At 37.1% G+C, this 23,788-nt stretch overlaps 1 protein-coding gene across 7 annotated transcripts in view; it reads right to left on the bottom strand.

The window, feature by feature from the left end:
- The window catches only part of COL19A1 (collagen type XIX alpha 1 chain), a 174,049-nt gene that overhangs the window by 99,649 nt on the left and 50,612 nt on the right, over positions 1 to 23,788 (bottom strand). For 6 of the 7 annotated variants that reach the window (XM_084203250.1, XM_084203249.1, XM_084203254.1 and 3 more), the window contains exon 11: positions 9,696 to 9,740. The exons of the other annotated variant lie outside the window; for it this stretch is intronic. In XM_084203250.1, coding sequence (XP_084059376.1) covers positions 9,696 to 9,740 — 45 coding nt within the window. The remainder of the gene's footprint in view (positions 1 to 9,695; positions 9,741 to 23,788) is intronic. 7 annotated transcript variants of the gene reach the window in all.

Raw genomic sequence — 23,788 nt, 5'->3', positions numbered from 1 at the left:
ACAGGAGCTTAATTTACTGCTAGCCTTCAATAGGTACATAAAACTTAAAAGGCTACCAGGATAAAGCCTTTTTCTTTGTCTGTGCACAATATATACTGGCCTTGGCATACCAGGAAGATCAGTGATATGTTCCCTGTACACATCTAAGATGACTCAGTCTTCACCTCCTTTTCACCTACTGTCACATAAACTCTCAGCAGGTGTTGTAAATTAGCTGCTCTTCTAATCCAGCTCCTTTGGCTTCTCAAACTAAAATTTAACAACACACAAAGATGACAAATATGCATAATGTAAGAAGTAGCATCATAAAGCTGTTGACTGGGTTAGGTACATTAGCACATCCTTCTGTACAATTTATCATTCTTGAACTTTTGTGCAGATCCTTTACAACAGCCTTTATACCCTTGACTTCCACGCTGTGTTATGTCAGGTCTTCTTCAAAGTATTTTTTATTTATGTCCAGATAAGCATAGAGTGTGGCACAAAAGACATGATTTATGGAGAAAATGGCACAGGCTACCAGATGTTAACAGTATATTTTGTTGGAGTCATTCCAAACCTACTCTGAAGTAGCTCTAGTCTGGTTTCATGAATTCAAGAGCCATTAGAAATAGAAGCACCTTAGGCTTGCTCCCAAAGTACATCTTTCAGTGTAGCTTCATCCAAAAAGAATCATGCTGTTGTTCTCCAACACCAAAAGTCATCCACATAGGTCTGCAGCACCTTTTAGTCACTTAAATATGCCTATTCTTCTGAATTGCATTGGTTGCTGAAGAGCAGCCACATACCAGTCTGGAGAAACAGAATGTGCTGGGATAGAAACCCAATAAACAGAGGCACTTTTTTGGTCTAAACAGTTCCCTGACTTGTTTATTTTACTAGGAATCACACAAACAGTTGCAATAGCAGTGCACAGGGACACTGGGGATAGGAAGAAGAAACTGGAAAGGAGGAGATGGGGAGGAAGACCATTTTTATCACTGACAGTATTACCTTAATAAACATCGACTACTGCTAAGTGGAGGGAAAAAAAAGTGCTTTGGAACTTAAATGTACTTTATGATGTATATTGCTGACTTTTCAGTAGTAACATCCACATCTGTCTTTGGGTTGTAGAAAGATTCCCCTGCTCACATGCACACACTGAGCTCTATTTTTAGTATATTAATGAAGACAATTCTGTCATCTCCTCTTCTACAGTGACCAATGTCTGTAACCATTTTGCTGCTTCTTCTTTCATCAAATTGTTCATGAGTTCTAATCCTTTTCCTCATTGACCACAACTCTCACTCAAAGTTGCAAAAGCTCACATGCAGAGCCCATTGACTTAAACTTGCTTAAGAAAAAGAGGATAGATTAAAATGACATAAAAGAAAGAAATTTTTTGCTGTCAGGGTAGTGAGGGACTGGAACAGGCTGCCCAGAGAAGTTGCCCAGTCCCTGCAAGTGTCCAAGACCAATTTGAATGGGGCTTTGAGCAACCTACAATCTATAATAGGAGATGTCCCTGCCCATGGCAGGAAGATTGGAAATAATAAGCCTTAAGGTTCCTTCCAAATCAAACCATTCCAAGATTCTGTGATTCTTCTACAAATGTATGTCCTTGCATTCATGCCTATTTTATAAATATTAAATAAAAGAATTTTTAAAAAGGTCTCAAAGTATGAGGCTAAACTACAGGAACTACAAGGATCCATAAGCATGTATGCAATTTATGCTAAATGTTATTTTCAAATATTGAAGCATCTATACTGTTTATGAGATTATCCTATTTTTTTCTTCTTCACATTGGATAACTGTCAGTACAGCCTTTTTCATAAAGAATAATCCTCTGACACAGTTTTCAGTTGCTAAATGTGCACCATGTGTTACAGGTAAAAATTTTTACATTAATTTTAAATTAATTACCATTTATTAGCTACCAGTCAAAAAGCTTACAGTCTTGTTTCCAAACTAGCAAGTGCTTTCTCTAGACATTACAGCTGCAATAACATCCAGTCATCCACCTCTGGATATGTCTTCACAGAAATCTCCAAAAGTGGCACAGAAGGCACCATTACTGGAAGCAGTACATCCAAAGGACTCAGCCCTCTGCTCACACTGTTAAACCACATATCTCAACAGAATGCCCCCTAAGGAAGCTGCAATGCCTGTGATACTCCAGATAGCTCATCAGAACAGGCATGGCTGTTTTTGCAGAGGACCACGTGAGCTTTCTTACCCAGAGAACCACATCTGGGCCTACCATGCAATAAGATTCTTACATTGTGAGTGAAATTGGAATTTGGAGAGCTTTGTGGACCAAACTAAATTACAGAACCATAGAATATTCTGAGTGGGAAAGGACCCATAGGGATCATCAGAGTTCTGAACCCTGTCAGGCTCAAGTCGCTTTTAAACAATTGTACTGAATATGTGCAAAAGGCCATTTTCAGAGCTTAAGATAGAGATATATTTCTAATGACTAAAGCCCTCCACACCTGCCAAATATTACATTTCTAGTCCAAGGCAGAAAGAGGGTGAGTCCACACCGGCATTTATGTATTACAAAAATCAGTTTTCCACTAAGCTTGTTCTCAGCAAAACTTGGAGTGTTTACACTCAAAGAAAACTGTTTTGAAGTACACAATAATCTAGTCAAAATACCAAATTATAAAGGATAAAACAGATGAGGATGAGCTATGACAAACTCCATACAGTCATTATAAGATGAAGTGACATGGCAAAAGGACAAATGAAGTTCAGTGTAGATATACATCAAATGATGAAAATTGTAAAATCCTTTTATTCCCTATCTAGCCATAATGCCTGTGAATACAAACACAACTTCCTAAATGGAGTGACTGTTAATGACCAGTTCAAAAGGATCAAGAATGAGATCTTGAGACCACACTCAAAGCTAAAGAGAGGATAGAAAAGTCCCTGTGGGGAGACAAGAAGGCACAGAGGATAAACCAAAGAATTTCACTGTGATATTACATAGACTGAAGTTCTTGTCTTTTCCACCTTTAAACACTGGAACAGAACACAGTAATATCCAGAAGAAACTAGTAAAGATGATCCAATACAGCACATATTTCATAGCAGAAGACACTAATTAATATTCTTTGATTTGAAAGAGGCAACTCAGGAATGTGTAATAGAAGCTTATTGATTCTTGATTGATACTGAAAAGGAGAACAGGAACCTTCTGAAAGAAGTGGGGGACACCAAATCAAATTAAGAGGAAGCAGGTTTCAAATAAACAAAAGGAAGTGTTTCTTCAAACACAAAGATAAACAATGTAATTCCTCACCACAGGATATTGCAGATGCTCAAAGTTTACATGAATCCAGGAGAAAACTGTACTTGCTAGTGGGAGAAAGGTCCATTGAAAACTACTAAATTCACTGAAAACACATCTGCTGAGATGCAGTCTCAAATAATTGAAGGCTGCAAGAGTACTATACTTGCTTATTTTGTCCTCACACTTGTCCCCAGGGCACCACTTCAGGTTATCATTAGAACAGGATGCTGAGCCTGATGAAACTTTAATCTGACCAAATGGGCATGTGTAAGTAAATTAAACAGTGATAGATCTTGGGACCTGGACTTGGTCATCTATATCATTTAATTGATAGACCCCAGCTGTGAAGGTTTTTTGCAGACATTTCAATGAGTCCAATTAGCATTTCCTTATATAATTCTCAGGCACAGTTCAAAAGCTAGGGACTATTTCCAACAGGCACTTTTGATTAAGCCTGTTTCAAAGGGCAAGAGCATTAAACAACAGGAAGATGGCCAGATCACACCAAATACCACAGAACTACCTGATAAGCCCTGGTAATGTTTAGGTTACTAGGATGTCAATGAGCCTGCATTTATTTCAGGGAGAGAAATAAAAGAAAGTGAAAAGAGGGGACTAAATTGTTACAAGATGAGAAAGAGAAAACTTGTATACTTCTCTACATAGCATTAGGAGACAAGTATGAAAAATGTTTGTTCACATTTATATTCAGCTGGTAAAGCACTCAGTCTTACCTGCATGAAACAGGATTTCAAGGATTTCAAATATTCTTCTCCCTGCCCCAATAAAGCATCTACACTGATGGTTAGCACAGGTAAGAGACAAATTTTAAGCACAGTGGCACAAACTCTACTCACATCCAAACAAGCTAGGGAACAGGACCCTAAGTCTATAATTCAAATTGCACATTCTTCCATTGCTCCAAGAACATTAAGACTGGGTAGTGTCCATGGTGACACCAAGATTTGTAGTTTATGGAATTTAATTTTCTAACCTTTTGCTCAGACTGAAGCATTTCTAGCAGAATCTACAGCTTATAAATAGAAGCAATCTACTAATACACGGTGTTACTATCTGCTTATCTTAATAATAGTTTTTAGTTTTTTTAATTATAAACCTTTGTCTTCCATCTATGCAAAATAGCCTCTATTTTTCAAGTAAATTGGGAGCTTCCCCAGTACTTGAGCCGTCTGGTTTTACCATGGAAATTTCTGTTACAGGCATTAAAATACTAGAAAAATAATGGCTAGCTTCAAACCAGCATGTTAGACCTAGGAAAGGTGATTCTTTCTTCATTTCCTTGTGCTTATTTAAGAAACACATACTGAAGACTGAAACAAAAGACTACACCTGGGGACACCCTGGAAGTTTATAGCCTTGTGTGTTCTGGATGGATAGAAGGTAGACAGAGGAGTATTTTATTAGGTGTGATAGGATGAAGTAGAAAATGTTGAACCTCCAGGAAATCTTCTTGACACTAAGATCTATTAGGAATTGTCTTCTAAAGGAAATAGATGAAGTCCTATTTCCTGGGATAATTCAAATTGTACTTCAGAAAATAGTAAATATATACAAAGAACATCCTGCGTTTAGAAGAAAATTGGGCAGATGAAATTTTTTTCTACATTTAGGCTGGACAAGCCCCAGACTCCTCCTCTCTTCTCATATGTATACACAGGCTAAAGCACAATGTAACGTAAAAAGGATGAAACTCTGGAAATAATGAATAACTATCAATATAGCTTTATTCTCAAAGTTTCCCTTATTCAAATACATGTAACTTTTTTATTATTATCATTTTACTGAGAAATATTAATCACAGAATTATAGTAAAATAATAACTTTGGTTACAAGAGAATAAGCGCTTATAAGTGCACATCACAGCACAGAAACTGCAACATAGTTCAGGTCCAGTGACATCCAGTTTTAAAATCCTCTACTTCAAGTTTGAGAAGAAAGGGAATATGCTTTATGAAGGAAAAAGTCTTCTGAGTCTTCTAAAATATTAGCAATTTTTTTATATAACAAAATCCCTAATAATTTGTCCTGTGATTTTGTTATATAACAGCACACCTTGCTTCTCTGACTTAAAACACAAAGAGAGATTTTATACTACCATTTTGAAATAGCTAAGCAAGGCAAAGAATTTAGGATTCTCAGCTCTGTGAAATGACCAGTATCTATTAGTGACAAATAAGTCATGTTTGCTCAGCTATAATCAACATGTAAATGTGTTGGCTTTTCTACCACCACTATTTCAAATACAATTCAGATTTGTTCCACATATACTGAATGCTAAATGCTATTGAAATCTATACGGAGTTCACATTTCATGCGTCCCAGAAAATTGAATTCTCAGTGTTCTAGCTCATTCACAGAAAGAATCATATCTCTGTACTAATGAAAGTACACATTCTAACCAAAAATGTAGGCAAGATGACAGAAAAAGTAGGGGATCTGGCTAAAGAGTACTAGCTGGAGTGCCAAAAGGAAGCAATAACGAGGAGGAAAGAGAATTAATTACAGATTTTAAAAGGAAAAAGGTATCTTAGAGGTTATTTGTCTAATTTGGGTATTTAGGGTGGACATTAGACAAGTTCTTCACAGAAGGAGTGACTGGGCACTGGAATAGGCTGTCTAGAGAGGTGGTGGAGTCACTGTCCCTGGAACTGTTTAAAAAAAAGACTGGATGTGGTACTTAGTGCCATGTTCCAGTTAATAAGGTAGAGTTAGGTCATAGGTTGGACTTGATGGTTTCAAAAGACTTTTCCCACCTAGCTAACAGGCACTGGGCCTGGTCCAACCCCCAAGTGATGCACCTACTTACAGTATCAAAATAAGTAATAATAAATAAGATTTCAATCTCTGCAAGTTTCAAGATAGGTCGTGATCTTCTAGGTCTTCAAGATAGATCTTGATACCTGCAGAGGTTGAAATCCAGACCCAAACCTGTTAATCAGACCAGATTGCTCAGGACTTTCCTTGAAAACCTCAAGGAAAAGTTGCTGCTGGAAAATCACTTTGGGCAACTTGTTCCAGAGCTTTACAGTCCTGTCACGGAAAACTATTAACTGGACATTAAAAACAAACAAGCATGTATGTTCAAAAAGAAATGGTCTTACCGTTCTCTGTGCTTATCAAATTAGAAATAAATGTAAGTGGTATCTTATATAATTTTGATGGTATTAACAGAAAATGACAAAGTCATTTAAGATAATCTCATCTTGTGTGTTTTCATGAAGCAAGTCTTTAGTTTATTCCCTTTTGTGTTACCAGGATAAAAACTGCATACCACTGGAAGAGGAAATTACTTCCGTAATAAACAGTGCTAAAATTAAAAACCCTTTCCTATGGCTACACAGCATCTTCCTTGCTGCATTTTCAGCCCACTGCCCTGCATGCACTACAGACACACAAACAGACAATTTCTTTCCTCCTTCACAGCAATGTTATGTATTTGAAGGCTGTTCACATATTTTCAGCTGACTACACTAAGAATAAATCATGCAGTCCTTCCTCAAATGTTCTGTATTCCTGAGCACCAGTCATTCCCAGTTCTTGCCCTTCAAAATTATAAAATTGAAGCCATATCAATGCCAAATAGCACTTTTTAATAGGACTTTTTAATTAGTGTTGCAGACAATACTTCACTTTGGAACATCTTAGTCTTTCAGTTGAAATTTCATTTTTATTTTTGGGCTAAATCTCTGATTTACCAAGAACATTCTGTACGTTAAAGCTTTCTTCTAGTTATTATCAGTACCTTCTGACTTACTATCATCATGAAATGTAATAGTCATATCTTCTATCCCATACTGTAAAATGAAAATTCTAAGCAGTATTATAAGGAGAACAGATCCCCATGATATAGTTTGCCTATTTGGCAGCAAACCAATTAAAACTGCTCCCAGCATATACGTTTTCAGTCATGCTATAAAAGGCTAAACCAATATTTTTGTTGCATTTATAAGACTATCACATAAGAGTGTCTTTATCTATGTAACACAAAGAAAATAGAATACAAAGGAGAATTAAAATAAATTCACAGTGAGAATATATTTCCCTTGGAGAGAAAACTTGCAACATAGCACCTGCACAGTTTGTACTTCTCATACCACTACTGGCTTTGTAAGAGAGAACCGAGCTCAGCCATGACCAAAAGCAGAACAAGATTTTTGGATTCCTCAAGAAGAACCAAGTGTGGCAGAGAAACCCCTCAACAGCATAAAGGAATCTCCCTCAATAATTTACATTATAGATGCTTCCCATAACTGTAATGTACAAATGATCACGCACTGTCACCTCAGCTGTCTCTGTCTCTCTGGTGTCCCCAGGGCTTGCTCTGCCAAAGCAGAAACTAATACAAAAAACCAACTATTTTCATTTGATAAAACGAGGCATAAGGCTGGGTTGGTTTCAATTATTCAATCCTAAGAAATTATAGGGTCACTGAACCAAAAGTAGAGGATGGTTCATTTCCATGTACTTCTGCGGGGGTCTGGAATGGCAAATATCCCACACTGAGGTAGCTGTGCCCCACCCTCAGGGATATGTGAAGCAGTGTGTGCAAAAATTTTGTTCCTTAATATGCAATACTAGGCAGACTTTTGGCAATAGGAAAATTCAGGCTTTTTAATCGTGTTTGATACACAAAAAGTAGTATAACTATTTCATTTTGTGCTGCAATGTTAAAACGCAAATGTGTTGATAATTTTTTTTTATACTGGAGTTTAGTAGCTGAAACTCTACATTGTTTTCTTAAACAATTATTTGAATTAAAGCTGAACAGAATAACTGCTAAAGACCTACTTCCCATAGTCTTAAAATACATACTTCCCACACAAATATCATGTGTAACTTCTGATGAGACTAGTTCAAATTATTTTTAAGTGATGGCTGGTAAACAAAGAACCTTCCACTCTTAAATTTCCTTTAATTTGAAGGGCACTTGAATATAACATTAATAAGAAATAATAAACACTGGAAGTATTTTTAAATGGGACCTTTTAATTATCATCTGAATTTATGAGACAGAAAGAAAAAAAAGTGGTCTAAGCATGCTGGTTTAGCTTCCACATAAGAAAAATATGACTACCAATGGTTGGGTCATTTTATCTCTCCTTTAAAATAAGGGAAATCAAGCAAAGAGAGTGGCAGCAACAGCTGGAACCATGTGCCTGTGCTCAAACACAATTTATTCATAAAACTAGAGGAGAGCACAGCACAGCTGCAGAGCAATTATTGGAAGGGAAAAAAAAAAGAAAAAAAATCCAAAAACTCTTCAGAACTGATGAATAATGATACTACCAAGGAAATAAGATCTGTCATTGGAGTTAGAAACACTCAAACTTAACAAGTGGGTTTTTTCAGAGGCTGAATCCTCACATTATAAATGTTAGTTTCTATGGATGCTGGTTTTTACTTCCTTCTTGACTACTGGGATACTTCCTCCTAAGAAAACCTCCACATTTTAAATCTGCTTCAATTCTGTTAATCCATAGCATGCTTTCTTTAAAATATGAACACTGGAAAGCTGTCTGACACTTCTGAAGAGGTATGGTGGGTGAGTGAATATATCCATGTCCAAAGCAGCCTAACTCACAAATATATTACACTTTTTTAAATTCAGAAGCTGCCACCTACTCTCTATTTTCATCAGTCTGAATATTGCCAGAATAGCAGCTTCTGTCATTCTTCATTTTTATGATATATAAATTCACCTGAAATGCTTTTCTGCACCCTTTTTAGACAGTGGGCTGAAGCACAGAGAAACTACTTGTTTCAAGAAAAGACTCTTATTTTAGGTTGTCAACTCCAGACCAGACAAAACTAGTGAGAAAACAGTGACCAGGCATGAACATGGTTAAGAACTGAAGTAACAACCATAAAGTATCACCAGTGTTACTTTAATTCCTATTAGACAAGCTAGTGTTCAGTTCTTCCTTCCACTTGTCCCTTAACACACAATTTTTTTGCCTTTGATTGATGACCTAGGAAGACTTACCTGTCAGAGATAACACAAGAAGATTGGGTTGCATCACCTGATGCCACCCAATGTGGCATTCTATCAGCCAAGACAGCTTTCCCAATGACAGTTTAGCTCCCATTTTAGTGGGCGCTACAATAAGTTATTGAGCTATTTCCTGGCACTGCAGAGGTTCTCTTCTCTTGGTCCCTCCAAAAACTTTTTCTTAGAGGAAAAAACAAAATCTAAATGAAGCCCTGATGGCACTCAGCATATACATAAAGAACTTCTCATTCTTAGGCATTTACATGCCAAAATGTTAAGAATTATATTTAACCCTTTTATAAATTAAAGGGTTAAGGTAGACAGTCTCAACAAAGCTCTACTTGCCTGGCCATATATCATATTGTTAAACCAATAAATTACATGGACAGAACAATTTACCTTTTCACCCTCTTCACCTTTACTACCTGGAAAGCCACGTTCACCCTGGAATACAAAAGGATAAAATACAAATCTCAAACAAACATTGCTCAAGTAATTGTATTCTTTAAAAGAATGTTACTGCACTAAACTTTTATTATGAGACAAAAATGAAGTAATTTGGATGCTGATTGTCTCTCATTCAAAAGGTGTGAAATGTCTACAAAAATGATATGGCTTTCCATAGTTTTGTCAGTTAATAGGAGTAATTTATTTTTCCATTCATCCTAAGGGATTTTCTCAGATTTAAAAATTCTCAATGATTTATTGACTCTAGACCTGCTTATTAAAGTACTTCTATTCTTCTGCAGAACCAATTTTAATACATTTATTCCTATTAATACCTTCATTTTAATTTTTAAATATAACTAGCCAACTGTGAAGGTCTCCAACAGAGATCAACTGAAAAAAATATACAGATACGATTTATGAAAAGAAAACTAATTTCTTTCACTTTGAAAAGCATATCAAATTACCCAAGTATTAAAAACTAAGAAAGAGAAAACACAGAAGGGGTGAGTTTTAAACTATTAACTCAAGCTCAGGTTATTTCAGCAGATTGAATTCTTTGTTTGATGATATTTCAATAAAAAAGGCTTATTATAACGCTCTTTCCAGCTCTAATTTCCTAACTTTTAGCTCAGAAAAGGACCACAGTGTACAATGTTACTACATTAACATCTTCATCAAATGCAATCTGCAGTCTGTCTATATGATACAAAAATAACACCTGCTCTGGGTTTTATTAATGTATACTTGCATGTTTTGTGAGACATACAGAAGACAGATGGACAGAAGTATATACAGACAGCACAAAAACAACCTAATCAAAAAAAATGCAAACTTTTTCTTTCTCCCTCAAATCATCTAGCAGGAGATAGTTTGCATGTCTTTTCCAGTCTCCAGAATTCAGTCTCGTGGCCTCAGTACAACGGTTTTTATACATCTCAGACGAAAAGAGTGGAAAATATCCAAAGGAAAGCTTATGGTGTTTTTAAAGTTCCTTTTAAAAAATTAGACAGAGCAATGTCCAAACATTCTTTCACCTTTCAGAGAGTGTAATTTCCTTAAATAGAAGTTTAAGGTTTTAAGTGAGGTTAACTAGAACAGCTGGATATCACTTGCAAAATTTGTAGCAGCATTTTGTCAAATCTTTCAAGTAATGTATCGTGTACTGATCATGTGCTACACATCTGGGAATTGTATTCAAAGCTTTGGAGGTGCACAGATGTATAAATTATCAAATAGTTCTGGACTTTTCATCACTTCCTACAGTGGCTGCCTTGTACTTTTTTCTTTTTCTTTTGGAGGGGTGGCTTATACAATCAACAGCTCAATTTTAGAAGCAAGCCCAAGAGCAAGCACACAAAATGCTATCTAGTGAAATAAACTTCCACATGTCCTCACGTAAAAATGAGAGTCTAGTTCCTGAAATTATGTACAAATTGTATATGATTTCTGTTCAGTTCATCTAGTTTCCTTTTTTTGTGAAAAGTCATGTCAGATATTCTTTTGAAGCCCCTTCCAACCTGGGTTGCTCTATGATTCCCATTCTTCCCCAGCTGCTGGACACACAACACAGCTAACACTCTAAAAAATTTGTGGAAGTGTTTTCTTCATTAAGCTTTCCCGTTTGTGTTTTTACACAATCCCAAATTCATTATATGAAAATTATTCTGAGATAGAGTCAACATTTCTCTAATTTTACTTAGAAACACTCAAGTATTCATCACCTCCCATCCTTTCAATGTACACCTGATAGGAGTCTGACCCTTGCTTTTCCACATCCACCCAGTATTCACAGACAGCCATGAGTCTGCACACCACCCACCACCCCCCACTTTCCAAATTATCTCACCTTAAGGCTGAACAAGTCCAGCTCCCTCAGCCTCTCCTCTTACATCATGGGCTTCAAGCCCTGGCCATCTTGGTGGGCCTCTGCTGGACTCACTCCATGGAGTGAGTGCTCTTTACCCTCTCCAGGGAGCTCCAGAGTGGATGCAGAACTCCAGATGTGGTTTTCCAAGGACTCATCAATTTCTCTTTCTGGTCTGCTGGACACGTACCTGCTAAGGCAGCCCAAGATGCCTTTGGCCAATGCAAACAAAGGGCATCCAGCAGAACTCCCAACTCCCTTTCTGTAGAGCTGCTTTCTAGAAAATTGGCACCTGCCCTGTACTGAATACATGAGAAGGAATACATGAGGGTATTCCTTCTCAGAGGCAGGCCCATGTGTTTTCATTTGCTTAACTTTAAGGGTTCTGTGGTAGCTCATTTCTCAATACTGTTCTTTCCCTACCTTCCAGCACACTGACTACTTCCCTGCATTTGATTACATCCACAAACTTGCTGAGAACCCTGTCATGCATGTTATTAATAAGGACATTAAAAATATCCAGTATTGCTCATGGGGTATGACACTCCTTATTAGGCAGCTGTCAGACTGAATAGCATCATTCCACCTTTGACCCCAATCTTCCACCCACTCTGTTGTTCATTTATCCAGTCAGAACCCCACAGATTCTAGTGTAATTATGTGTCTGAAGACTAGGCCAAAAGCCTGGCTGGAATCAAGGTATACAACACCTGCTGCTCTCCCCTAATCCACACTGACAGTCATTTTATCAGAGTAGGCAATCAGGTTGGTCAGCGTGATTTATCCTTGGTTAATCCATGCTGGCTCTTTGCAGTGACCTTCTAGTCCTTCCTCTGCTCAGACATGCCTCCCTGGATTTGCTACATAATTTTTCCAGGGACAGAGGTGGGGGTGACTGGCCTGCAGTTCAATGGATCCTTGAAGATGGACATGATGTTTGCTTGTTTCCAGTCATCAGTGACCTTCCCTAGTAATCATACTTTTCGATAATGACAGAGGGCAACCCTGCAGTGACACCAGCCAGTTGGCCCAGCACCCCTGGATGCAAAATGTTTGGTATTGTGGAGGCATCCAAGGAGCTTAAGTGCTCCTTAACACTCTCTTCTGTGGCCAGTGGTTCATCATCACACTCTCTGCTAACATGCTTAAGTAAATTGGGAGGCCTGAGGGCAAAACTTATTAGGGAAAAAACCAAGGTGAAAAAAAAAATTAGGTAGTCTCAGCCTTTTCCACATCCCCTACCCATTAGGCAGCAGGTCAACCTTTTCTTCAGCTGATTTTGCTATGGATAAAGTTAACAGAAGTCCTTCATGCTGCCCTTAAAACTCTTACTGGTTTCCACTCAGATGAGTTTCTGGTTTCCTAACTCCATCACCACATGCTCTGGCAGTGTCTCTATGTTCCTACTGGGTAGCTCACCCATGCTTCCACTGCTTAGGTCAGCCAGAAGCACCTTGTTCATCCCTGCTTCTGCCATACTCACTCGACTCCCTGCATAACAACATGGAGTGCTCTTGGGGTTTTAGGAAGCTGCCCTTGAAGATTAACCAGCTGGACTCCTCAGATTTGCAGGACAATTTCTATCATTCCTTGACTTTCTCTTTGCCAGACTCAAAAAATTTTTCTCCTTGAAACTCTCCTCAGATGTCTTATTTTCTAGGCCCTGAAACATAAACTAATTCCCTGCTGGACCGTCTCTGCTTTCTCCAGATCTCTTATGGAAGTGAGGATGGAGGACTCCCCCAAACATGACACAGCATACCAAGTGCAGCACCACCAAGCATAGAAGTGAAAATATCTTCCCCTGATCTGCTAGGTGCAATTTTAATTATATAGTCCAATATGTGGTTTATTTTATTCCAGTAGGGGAACACTGTTAGCTCATAATTCAGTCTCATGTCTACATCCCCAAAATTTTCAGCAATGCTGCTGTTCAGCAAGTCGGTTCTTGTCTGTACCATTGTTAGTGATCAACAATGCCTTATGCTTCAGAAATAGCCCAGATTTTTCTGCACATATTCAAATTAAAAAAAAAAAAATCCAAATTAGAGAAAATAAGAAATATAGACAGCAAAACATAGGTAAAGAAGTTCCCCTTGACAGTATAAAAAATATAACAGTATTAGCCACTAGTAACTTATTTCAAAGAATTCAAATGCTGCAGAAATGAAAAAAGAGAAATTTAAAAAGTACCAAATGTATGGCTGAGTTATATTCTCCTTTGTGTGGCAAAATTCTCATATTAAGTTAGGCAAAACATTTCAGACAAATTTTCCAGGGATAACTATTGATTGCTTATCCTGATATCTGCAGGATTGCTGATCTGATTTTCAGTGCTTTAAATATGCCTGCAGTACAAGTCAGTGGGATCCTGGCTTTGAATGTAGAAATGGATAGACTGTGGTAATCTTGTTGCTGAACCAAATGCTGGCTACCTCATCTGCAGAAAAGAAGTTCCTTCCTTCCTTCCCCTTGTGCTATATTACAGGAAGCGTCTGCCCTAAAGATACACAAATTACATCAAGGTCATGTTGCAGAACATTTTCTCAAAATTTTAATAACAACAAAATAATGGGGATTTTTTTTGTGGGGCCTCTTAACTAGTTGAAGCAGCAGAACTATTTCCCCTACAATTTTCTAAAAGGAATTAGCTGGACAGGCATTAAGATTTAATTCCAAATATTTGCCATTAAAAGCACCTGCAATCAACAAAAAATCTGACCATGAAAAGAGGCAATTTTAGCAAGTATTACCAGCAAAGTCTATAATAAACATGTCTCTTTTTGCAAGTTCTGGCCTTCCTACAATATTCCACCTCTGGAAAGGAGCAAAAGATTTAAATGGAAGAGTGGAAGAAGTGCTGTTCCTCATCTCATTTTGATGAGATCTCAAGACTCTCAAATTTCAAATTTTTGAATCTGTAATCTTGTACTTGAAAAGATCTGTACAGTTTGAAGAATTAGGCAACTGGTTTTAATGCAAAATAATACTGCTGGGCAGGTTTGTACCCCAGCACCACATGTCCTTTCTCTTTTAAAAGAGAAGTCAATAATAAAGCTCCTCCTGTCACATCATATAACTCAGAAACTGGATATGTAATTCAAGTACCATTTATGTAGATACTGGACAGCTGGCAAAAAGGATGTTGAGAATGCAATTAGAATGAAACTTTTTTTTTTTTGGGTATTTGTTTGGTTTCTCTTCTACCTTGGAGCCAGTAATACAGGGTTTGCCAGGAGCACCTACTAAGCCAGATTCCCCCTGAAACAAACTGTACACAGACATCATTTTACAGATCTAACTCATGAATGAGCTACATTAAGAGAAAAAAGTCATCTGGACATCTATTGCTTCTCATTCCTTTTCTATGGAATAGCTGAATAAATTTCAAGGGTTGTTTATGTCTCCTACCTTGTATTTAGTTAATATGTTTTTCACTTTCAAAATAATAGGCAATTAACAGTTACAGGTTGTCTAGTTCTGTAGCAAATACAGCTGTAGGTTGCTTCAGGCAACTGGACAACAAAATTTAGAGAATTTTGATCATGTGAAAAGCTTAATTTCAGGCCCTGTTCTGAAGAAGAAAATCCAGAAGGTACTTGCATGCTACCCAAGTACCTAAAACCCCAACAATTGTGCCACAGCTTCCCCTGTCTCCCCAGTAGCTATTAGGCACTTGAGCACACAGGGATCTACCCTGAAACCATTGGGTCCAACAAGGAGCTGTAAGCACAAGGCTGACTGCTGGTTTCTAGGCTCTGCTCAAAGGGCCATTTCAGAGCTCTCCTTCATCTCCAGGTGCCCAACTCACTCAGCAGGAAGAAAGGCAAATCTTGATCCTCTGCAGCCAGGCAGGCTTGCCCTACTTCCCAAGTGAATGTTTTATACAGGCTGTTGATTTACTGTGTCCTCTAGCCCATGCTTTAAAAAAAGAGCGAAGTAAGTCATCTCTACAGTTGACTGTCACCCACTGGCTCCCAAATTACTTTCTCCTTACACTGCCCATGAAAATTAAGGATCTGATTTGAACTTGCAAATTCCATTCAGGGAACAAGGTACTTAAAAATTACATACAGAAACCGAGCATAAGTAAAACCAAACACCTTATTAATCAAAAATGTTTTTAAAAGGTAACTATTCAAGCTGAACAACACAGTAAACTTCCTCTTCAATATTTGAATGAGTATTTGAACAAAAGAAAACCATAAATCAAGAACTTTGAGTTGAGAACTAAACAATTCAGTTCTGCATTTAACATATAGCTTTACAAGGAAAAGGTATAGTTAAAAGCCTAGTAATATCTCAATTGGAATTAAAATATAAAAAATTGCAGTAATTTCCTTTTCCATTCATTCTTAGCGAAGTGTATTAAATAATTACAGACCTAGTGAGAACCTGGCTGTGCCACTCAAAGCTAAGAACCACCCTCCATTTACAGATTCATGAAATATGCCACCATAAATACATTAATTTTTTGTCATAACTAAACTATAGTTACTGAGCTGAATTCTGGTAGAATTCATTTCTGCTCATATGGCTTCATAGAAGTCTTATTCAAATAATCTAAAATGAAATAGTTTCTCCATTCCATTCATGGATCTGATGTCCTTGACAGAAGTTGGCCCTAGTAACTTGTACATCACCCAGCTAAGTTTTCTGTCCACGCCAAAATTCACCAACAAAATAAAGTTTTGAAAGTACGTTTGCTTGATTCCAAGCCAAGCAGGAGACAAATGCCTCACAAACACAAAGAGAACAAAGACAAAGGAAAAACTCCAGGCTCTCTTAAAAACAGAAAGAGCCAATAAAAGAATGATTATTCATCAGAATGATGCAAATAATTAAGAAAATAAATAAAAAGCCCCCATGACATACAACAATTAAAATAAATCTTAAAATAGCTTGCTAAAATGGCATTTTGTAACTCCACTTATGACACAATTTCCAACTTCTTCTTTCCAGCTCCTGTCTATAACAACACATGGGAAAAAGTAGAGGAGAAAAAAACTAATTAATCATTACAAGTAATCATTAGCCCTTCATTTTCTCTAGATTTACAGAATGGATTGGGGAAAATTCTTTATAGTCTGCTACCAGATAATAAAATTTCATCTTCCCTGCTATATTGGATCACTGTAAACTAGAAGAACACCCCCAAAACACAATCACAGATTTTTTTTATGAAGAGAAGCCATACGTCTTTTGTCTTGCATTGTTTAATCAGTGCTCTACAGATTATTATTTCTTCAATACAACAATGCAAAAATACACTTTTTCACCAATACCATCAGTATTGATTCTTATTAAATCTGAAATTATTGATGTTGTGATTGCTTTAACTATTTTGGAAATGTGTAATGTATTTATATACATGGTCCTTAATATACCTATAATTGATTTTATTTATCAGTTTATAATTGCACTGCAGCAGCTTATAAAATTAGAGAAGCATTCTGAAGGCAGAGTAAGATGCCTCGTATGTGTGTATATAACAACATTCTTAGAATGGATTTACATCAGTTCTTATACCTTGATTTCCACATTTAGCTATTTCCCCCTCCTAAATAAAGGACTTGCACACTAAAAAATTGAGAACAATAAAAGGAGAGGCTATCTTAACATACAAGTGTATGAACTTTATCAGGAGTGTTGTTATCTGTATTGTGAAATAATATTGGAGCAAAAAAATGAATTAGAAATCACATTATCTAAACACACACACACACAAATAAAAAAAAAGAAAAAAGAAAAGAAAAGAAAGAAAAGAAAAGAAAAGAAAAGAAAAGAAAAGAAAAGAAAAGAAAAGAAAAGAAAAGAAAAGAAAAGAAAAGAAAAGAAAAGAAAAGAAAAAGAAAAGAAAAAGAAAAGAAAAAGAAAAGAAAAAGAAAAGAAAAAGAAAAGAAAAAGAAAAGAAAAAGAAAAGAAAAAGAAAAGAAAAGAAAAAGAAAAGAAAAAGAAAAGGAACCAAAAAACCCCACAAGTGTTGAAAGAAACTTTTATCAATCACTTGGAATGCGTTTTGCTATTTGGACTATTTTAGGCACTAACAAGATTTATAATGGCAAACATACTGAAACTTCATGAGATTCTCTTCAAGTCTGGGAAAGAGAAACAATTACTGTAAAATACTTTAAGCATTTTTCAGACATGCTTCTATGAAATTAAAAACAAACAAAAAAGAAACCCAGAAAAAAAAAAAGGCCACCAAGAAGCAGTCAGATATTTCTCAATTCTCAATATGAAAACCAAACATTTTTATTTTTAAATTTACTGGGGCACTGCCAGTAGCTTTATTTACTAAATAGGCTTGATACTCCAGGGTTACTAGCAAGGAAACTCATCTTAATAGAAGCAAAATCAGCACGGTCAAACACTACTTAGTGTTTTGATAATTTATGGATATGTGCCTTCCATTAGTCTAAGTATGACAGACCCTTGGAATAATCTAATAGCCTGGTGTTTTGAAATGAGGACAACTATTTTTAGCATTGCAGAAATGGAGCGGAATGTTCAACAATTTACTGTCAGTGGGCTTGAGCAGCATCCTCTCCTGTGGAGCACGTACCCAGCCAGTGCAGAGCCACCAGCAGGGGCAGAGCTTTGCCTTGAACAGATAAAAATCCCACACCAATTACAGTCCATTATATGACACCTCTCTTAGCCTATTGGAATATTTTCTTGTTTATTTAAACAGGCTCTTTTTAATGGTCAGGACCACCTGATAGAATATCACTTATGTAAAAATGTATTAAAAATATATTTATTTAAACTTTCTCCATGAATTTCCTGAATTAGTCATGTCAAGAAGCTTCTGCTAAACATTATGACATTTTGGCTTCACTGCATTCCCTTTCATTCCCTCTTGGTTACTGCTTTCATTCCATTCCTTTTCATTCCCTCTTGGTTACTGCTGAGCTACCAGCACTTCCTGAGTTCTTGCTCAGTGCTATCCTTGTTGCAAACTTGATCTGTGCGAGCAAGGATAAGATCCTCCCTTAAAATAACCTGATGAAGAAGGGCTTGTGACAGGTAAATAGTTCATTTCCTTTGCTCTGCCCCTCTTCCACAGCAGCACCAGTTGAGCAGATACCAAATGGTTTGGCCAAGGGGGTCAGGGCATGTCAGAGGGCTCATGTTAAATAACTGCTCAAGAAAAAGGCAAATGGCAATAACCCCACTGATCTTATTTGCATATTGTAACACAGACTGAATTCAGAATTCCTCATCCCCATCACTTTCCGTTACCCATGTTTGGGACAAGACCGACTCGCCTGTTCATTCAGGCAACTGGATGTTAATATACTTCAAATTAAATAACACTTGAAAATCTAGATTTTGATGCTTTATATTCAGACTAAAGAATCAGCAGTTGTAGGCAGCTCAGAGCATCAGAGAACATTGCCTCAGGGCTCCTTACTCCAGACTGCAGTCTCTTTATTTGGCATTGTTTCCTTTTTTTGCTGTGAGCATGTCTCAAAAACCATGCAAATCACACAATATCTATATTTAGATACTGAAAGCATATCTATACTAAAATACATAAAACATATTTTCTAAGTCAAAAGTTTGTTCCTATTTTTTTTCCCCACAAATTATTTCCACCAAAAGAAGAAGTCAGAGAAGTTGTTCTGGAGAACCAAAGATGAAAGGATCACTCCATTTATTGACATGCACAACTACAGCCAGGTATACTGCCTTTTTTCTCTTTTTTTTTTTTTTTTTCCCTTTGGTAATAAAAAGATTGAAGGCTTTGGGACATACATATATCAAGGACTGGTTTCTGTGCCATCAAAAAAGTATCAGCAGAAGTAGAGCCTCTTTAATCAGCAGGTCTTCTTTCTGCCTTTGGCAATTACAAGTGGTATTCACTGCTAATGCATGTCCTTGTAGAGGTGACAACTTAAAAATACAGTGCAGGCACAAATTAAACATGGGCTGGATAACAATCCAGCTAATTTATCTACAACATCATACACAGAACATTAAAAAAATGCAAATAAAATTCAAAGAACATTTCCTGTAGAGTAGTAAGAATATGCAAATAGGATTCTGGCTGAAAAAATTCTCAAAGATTTAAAAGTTCTTATAGATTAATAGTTTAAAAATTAAGTCTAGCCAGTTGAATATTTCCATTAACTGAAGCAATATAGTTGAAAAACGTTTGAAGCGATCTTATACTCAAGGACATTTGATAGTTTATTGCAACTATGTTTTTTTACCCTTACAGCAGCTCTGTCAAAAGGAAAATTGCCTGACCTACACACTATCTATTAATTTACTGCTAATCCAACCATAACATAGCGTTAAAGCAAATCCAAATCCTATTAAAGTTTCAAAAGAACTAGAAAGTAATCTAATTGGCCTTGCTCAAATAGTATTTGAAATGTAATAATGTTAAATCTATGTTAAAAAGCATTATTCAATATGAACATATTGCTGAGGTCTTTCAAAAATAATATAATATATTATGAATATTATACTCAACATAATAGTTGGACCCTCAGGTATTAGGAATGGAAACAGCATCGGTCAATCTCTTACACCTCAGAAGCCATTCTCTATAAGAGAACTATCATCATCATCAGTATTCAGTTCCATAATCAAGATTCAGAAGGCAGATTCTCAGCTGGTACAAATGTAAGTTTACACTAAAAAATAGTCTGACCCACAGGTCATTAAATACTAACTTCAATGTTTAACCACACAGATATGAAATGCAAAAAAGCAGGAGAAAAAGTAATCATTTAGTCTGAACCAGAGACAAATAGAACTGCATATAGACTGAAATTTCTAGCCTAAGAACTAAGTCCTATCAGTCCTATCACTTTTCCTGAAATGCCATATTGTCAGTGTGTTTGTAGCTGCAAACTTCTTTTGAACCACTGATAAATAAAGCAAGGTACAGTTTTCAGGTCTCCACTTACACGTAGATTTTTAAGGCTTTTGCAAGAAATGTCTCTCCTCACTTCCAAAACAGGGCTTTTGACATTTACTGTCAAAAGACAGATTAAGAGGATATACCAACCACATATCTAATTGATATATTATTAAGACTAACCGGATATATTAAGACTAGACTAACCTGGGAACCTGGGATCAGCAGATCTACTGTCAGCACAGGAGCCCTGGAGCTGCTCCCTAAAGGTAAGGCTCCATTTCCACAAATTCTGACCACCTCTGTGGATAATGATGACATCTCAGCCTAGTAGAGTTGTAATTTTCCCTTTCAGGCCTTTTCTTCACCCCTTTGAGGCTGATAAGCCTACTCTGCATACTACATCTGGGATGCCTGACAGAAAGCAACTTGTTCGCTATCTGAGGGACACAAGTTTCTGCGTTAGTTTCTAACCATTTCTCATTAAAGCCTAATGTTTATTTAAAGAACCAACACGACTCTGACACCCATTCCTCCAACTGCATTCCTTTCTCATTCTTCTGTGGTTCAGCAGAAGTACTGCCAATACAATGTATTCTAGAGGGTGGTATTTCTTCTGGCTGACAACACTGGCAGTATAGCCCTGTCACTGCAGAGAGTCACACATTTTTCTTAATAGATCCTGAAGTCTTAGCTTTTTCCAACTCATGGATTTGATATCAGAAGACAAAAATGTTCAGACCAAAGTATGGAGAAATGGGCTGGGGAAGACAAACTGGCCACAGCGACTCACACATTATGTATCCTACCTGCTTTGGTTCTCATTAATCAAAGATGATTGGCAAAATCATCCTGCTACTCCTCTATTTTCATTGCTGCCTTGGCTAGCAGAACTGCTATCATGGCACTGACTAACAAATGCCTTCTTCTCACTAAAACAAAACCAATCCTCTCCCGCCCCCCAGACTGCCACTGAGACAATCTCTCTCCATTTAAGCCAGGCAGCTTACAACAAAGCCTCAAAAATTCATTAAGGAATAGCATTGTCCACATTATACACAATTCCCATCTGTTCAATAGTTTCCTACCTTTGCTCTTCCCTCACAGCCTTGGGGGCACCTCTATCGATACTGTATGCTCCACAGAACAGGGAATTTTACTCCAGGTTTGTGCTACTCTGTCTGAGAAAGTTTTGGGAAGACACACTAAGACAGCTACAGCCCAGAAGTCTGGCACTCTCCTTCCATTTATATTTTCAAAGTGAATTTTCATTCTGTGAGGTGGACAGCTAAATAACTATTTCTTGAGATATTATTGTCAGTAGCTACAAATAATTGCTCTGCATCTTCCATGTGTAAAAGTTACAGGTTACAACTATAAAACAGAGCTAATTATGAATTAATTTCTCCTGTTTAGAGTCTTATTTCAAAGTAACATGACGTTATTTTCATGTGTGGGGGACAATCAGAAGAACTGTCATTCACAAAAGAACAGGAGCATAGTGAAAGGAGTGTTAATTCTGAAGAAAAAGCATCAGCTGACTGCCTTCTCAGTATCTGTAAAAAAAAAATCATCTGTCTTGTGTGAGGTACTTGTTAAACACAAATCAAACACCTGTCACCCAGCTGGGCCACGCGTGTCACTGCTGAGCCATCTGCAGGAGCACACCCCGTGCCAGTTGCTTTACTTAGTGTAGCCTGGGAACAAGAATCCATTAGACAAAAAGTCAACAGTGGAATTAGCAGCACTTTTTCTCTTAGTGCCCTTCCACTTACTTGTTTGACTTCTTGTGTTACTATTTTTGGGAGCCTCATGCCAGAGAAACAGTGCTGACTGCTGATTAGACAGGACTTGGCCCAGCCTCAGCATGTCACATTAATTTAATCGGTTCAGACTGGAAACATGCAGTATGGATCTTAGGTGTTTATAAATATGGGTTAGCAGTGAGAACTAAAAAAATAAAAATACATTCTGGTTTGCAGTACCTGTGAATGATTTTACTATACTAATAAAATGGAATCTTTATTTCCAACAATTTGGTATCTGTGAATTTAAAAAAGCAATTTACATTGAATTTGGAATATAAAACCTGTGCTAAAATTTTAGTGCATTTGGGGGCAAGAAATAAATTCATTGACATTAAAAATGTACATAAGAGCTGCATTAATTTAAAGTTTAATAATATAACTTACCCACTAAAAAAAAAGGCACAGGAGAGTTAGCAGGCCACAAGTCACAGCAGCCAACAGTATTATCTAAAACCTCTGTATAATTTTTACTACATATATATTTTTTACTGTATAAAACAAGGAATTTTTAAAAAAAATCTAATGTGCTACTCATAATAGGAGTTATCATCCAGGCAGAAATTATATACAATTTTATATATATATATATATATAAATGAATTATATAGCATTTAAATGAAGCACAATAACACAAGTTATCCATAATTATCCTAATATAGATTAATGATTCATCAGATTAAAAAATCTAGTATTCTGGGAAGTTCAATACCTAGTGCCTTAAAAGAAGACAAAAAAAACTAAGCAAAATGTGTCAGACAAGATGTACAATGAGGCAGTACAGTGAGAAAGTTCCTTCCTCCCCAATTAGCCCATTTCCTGCAACACACTGCTGCCAACTTTTACAGTGCAGTAATGGGTACTTAAAGCTCTGCATTCTGATGAGATGTGGAAAGTTCAGAATATCAGTTTCAAAACCTACGGTCTCTAGCCCTCAAAAAAGAATGGGAAAAAACGTACGAGATTAAAATCTATGTGCCACAGAAACCTTCCAGAAAGAATCCAATAAATACAATTTATGAACAATTGAAGAAGGATCCTCAAGCCTCCCCTGCCCTTTCAAGCTCTATAAGGTCCTGACTGAAGCTTTTCAAACACAGTTAAGAACCCCAGAGCCAAGCAGACTCACAGCTAGGGTATTCATGACTCTGATTAAGGAACAAAGGGCTGCATTTAATGGCTGCGTTATTTAACAGCTGCATTATGTTTTACTTCCACGTTACATAAGGGGCTAACAAAGGCCTGCCCTGCATGGCATCGTGCCACACTCTGCTTTGCTCCCTGCATCCCAGACCCCTGGAAAATGAATGGTGACCTTTGGTGGCTTTGGCCACACCTCACATCACATCACAAAGGCTGCTGTGCTCCAGGCCCCAGGAGCAGCCGCTCTCTGCTGGTCACTGCAGCGCACATCCCAGAGGGAACGTGCACCTCCCGCTCTTATCTCACCAGGGTCACCCGCCTGCAGGACAGCACGGCTGTGATGCCAAGCAATACA

Source organism: Fringilla coelebs (genome assembly GCF_963513975.1).
Source record: "Fringilla coelebs genome assembly, chromosome: 3".
NCBI lineage: Eukaryota > Metazoa > Chordata > Aves > Passeriformes > Fringillidae > Fringilla > Fringilla coelebs.
Note: the sequence above shows the minus strand (reverse complement) of the source record. Positions and strands in the feature narration are given on the sequence as shown.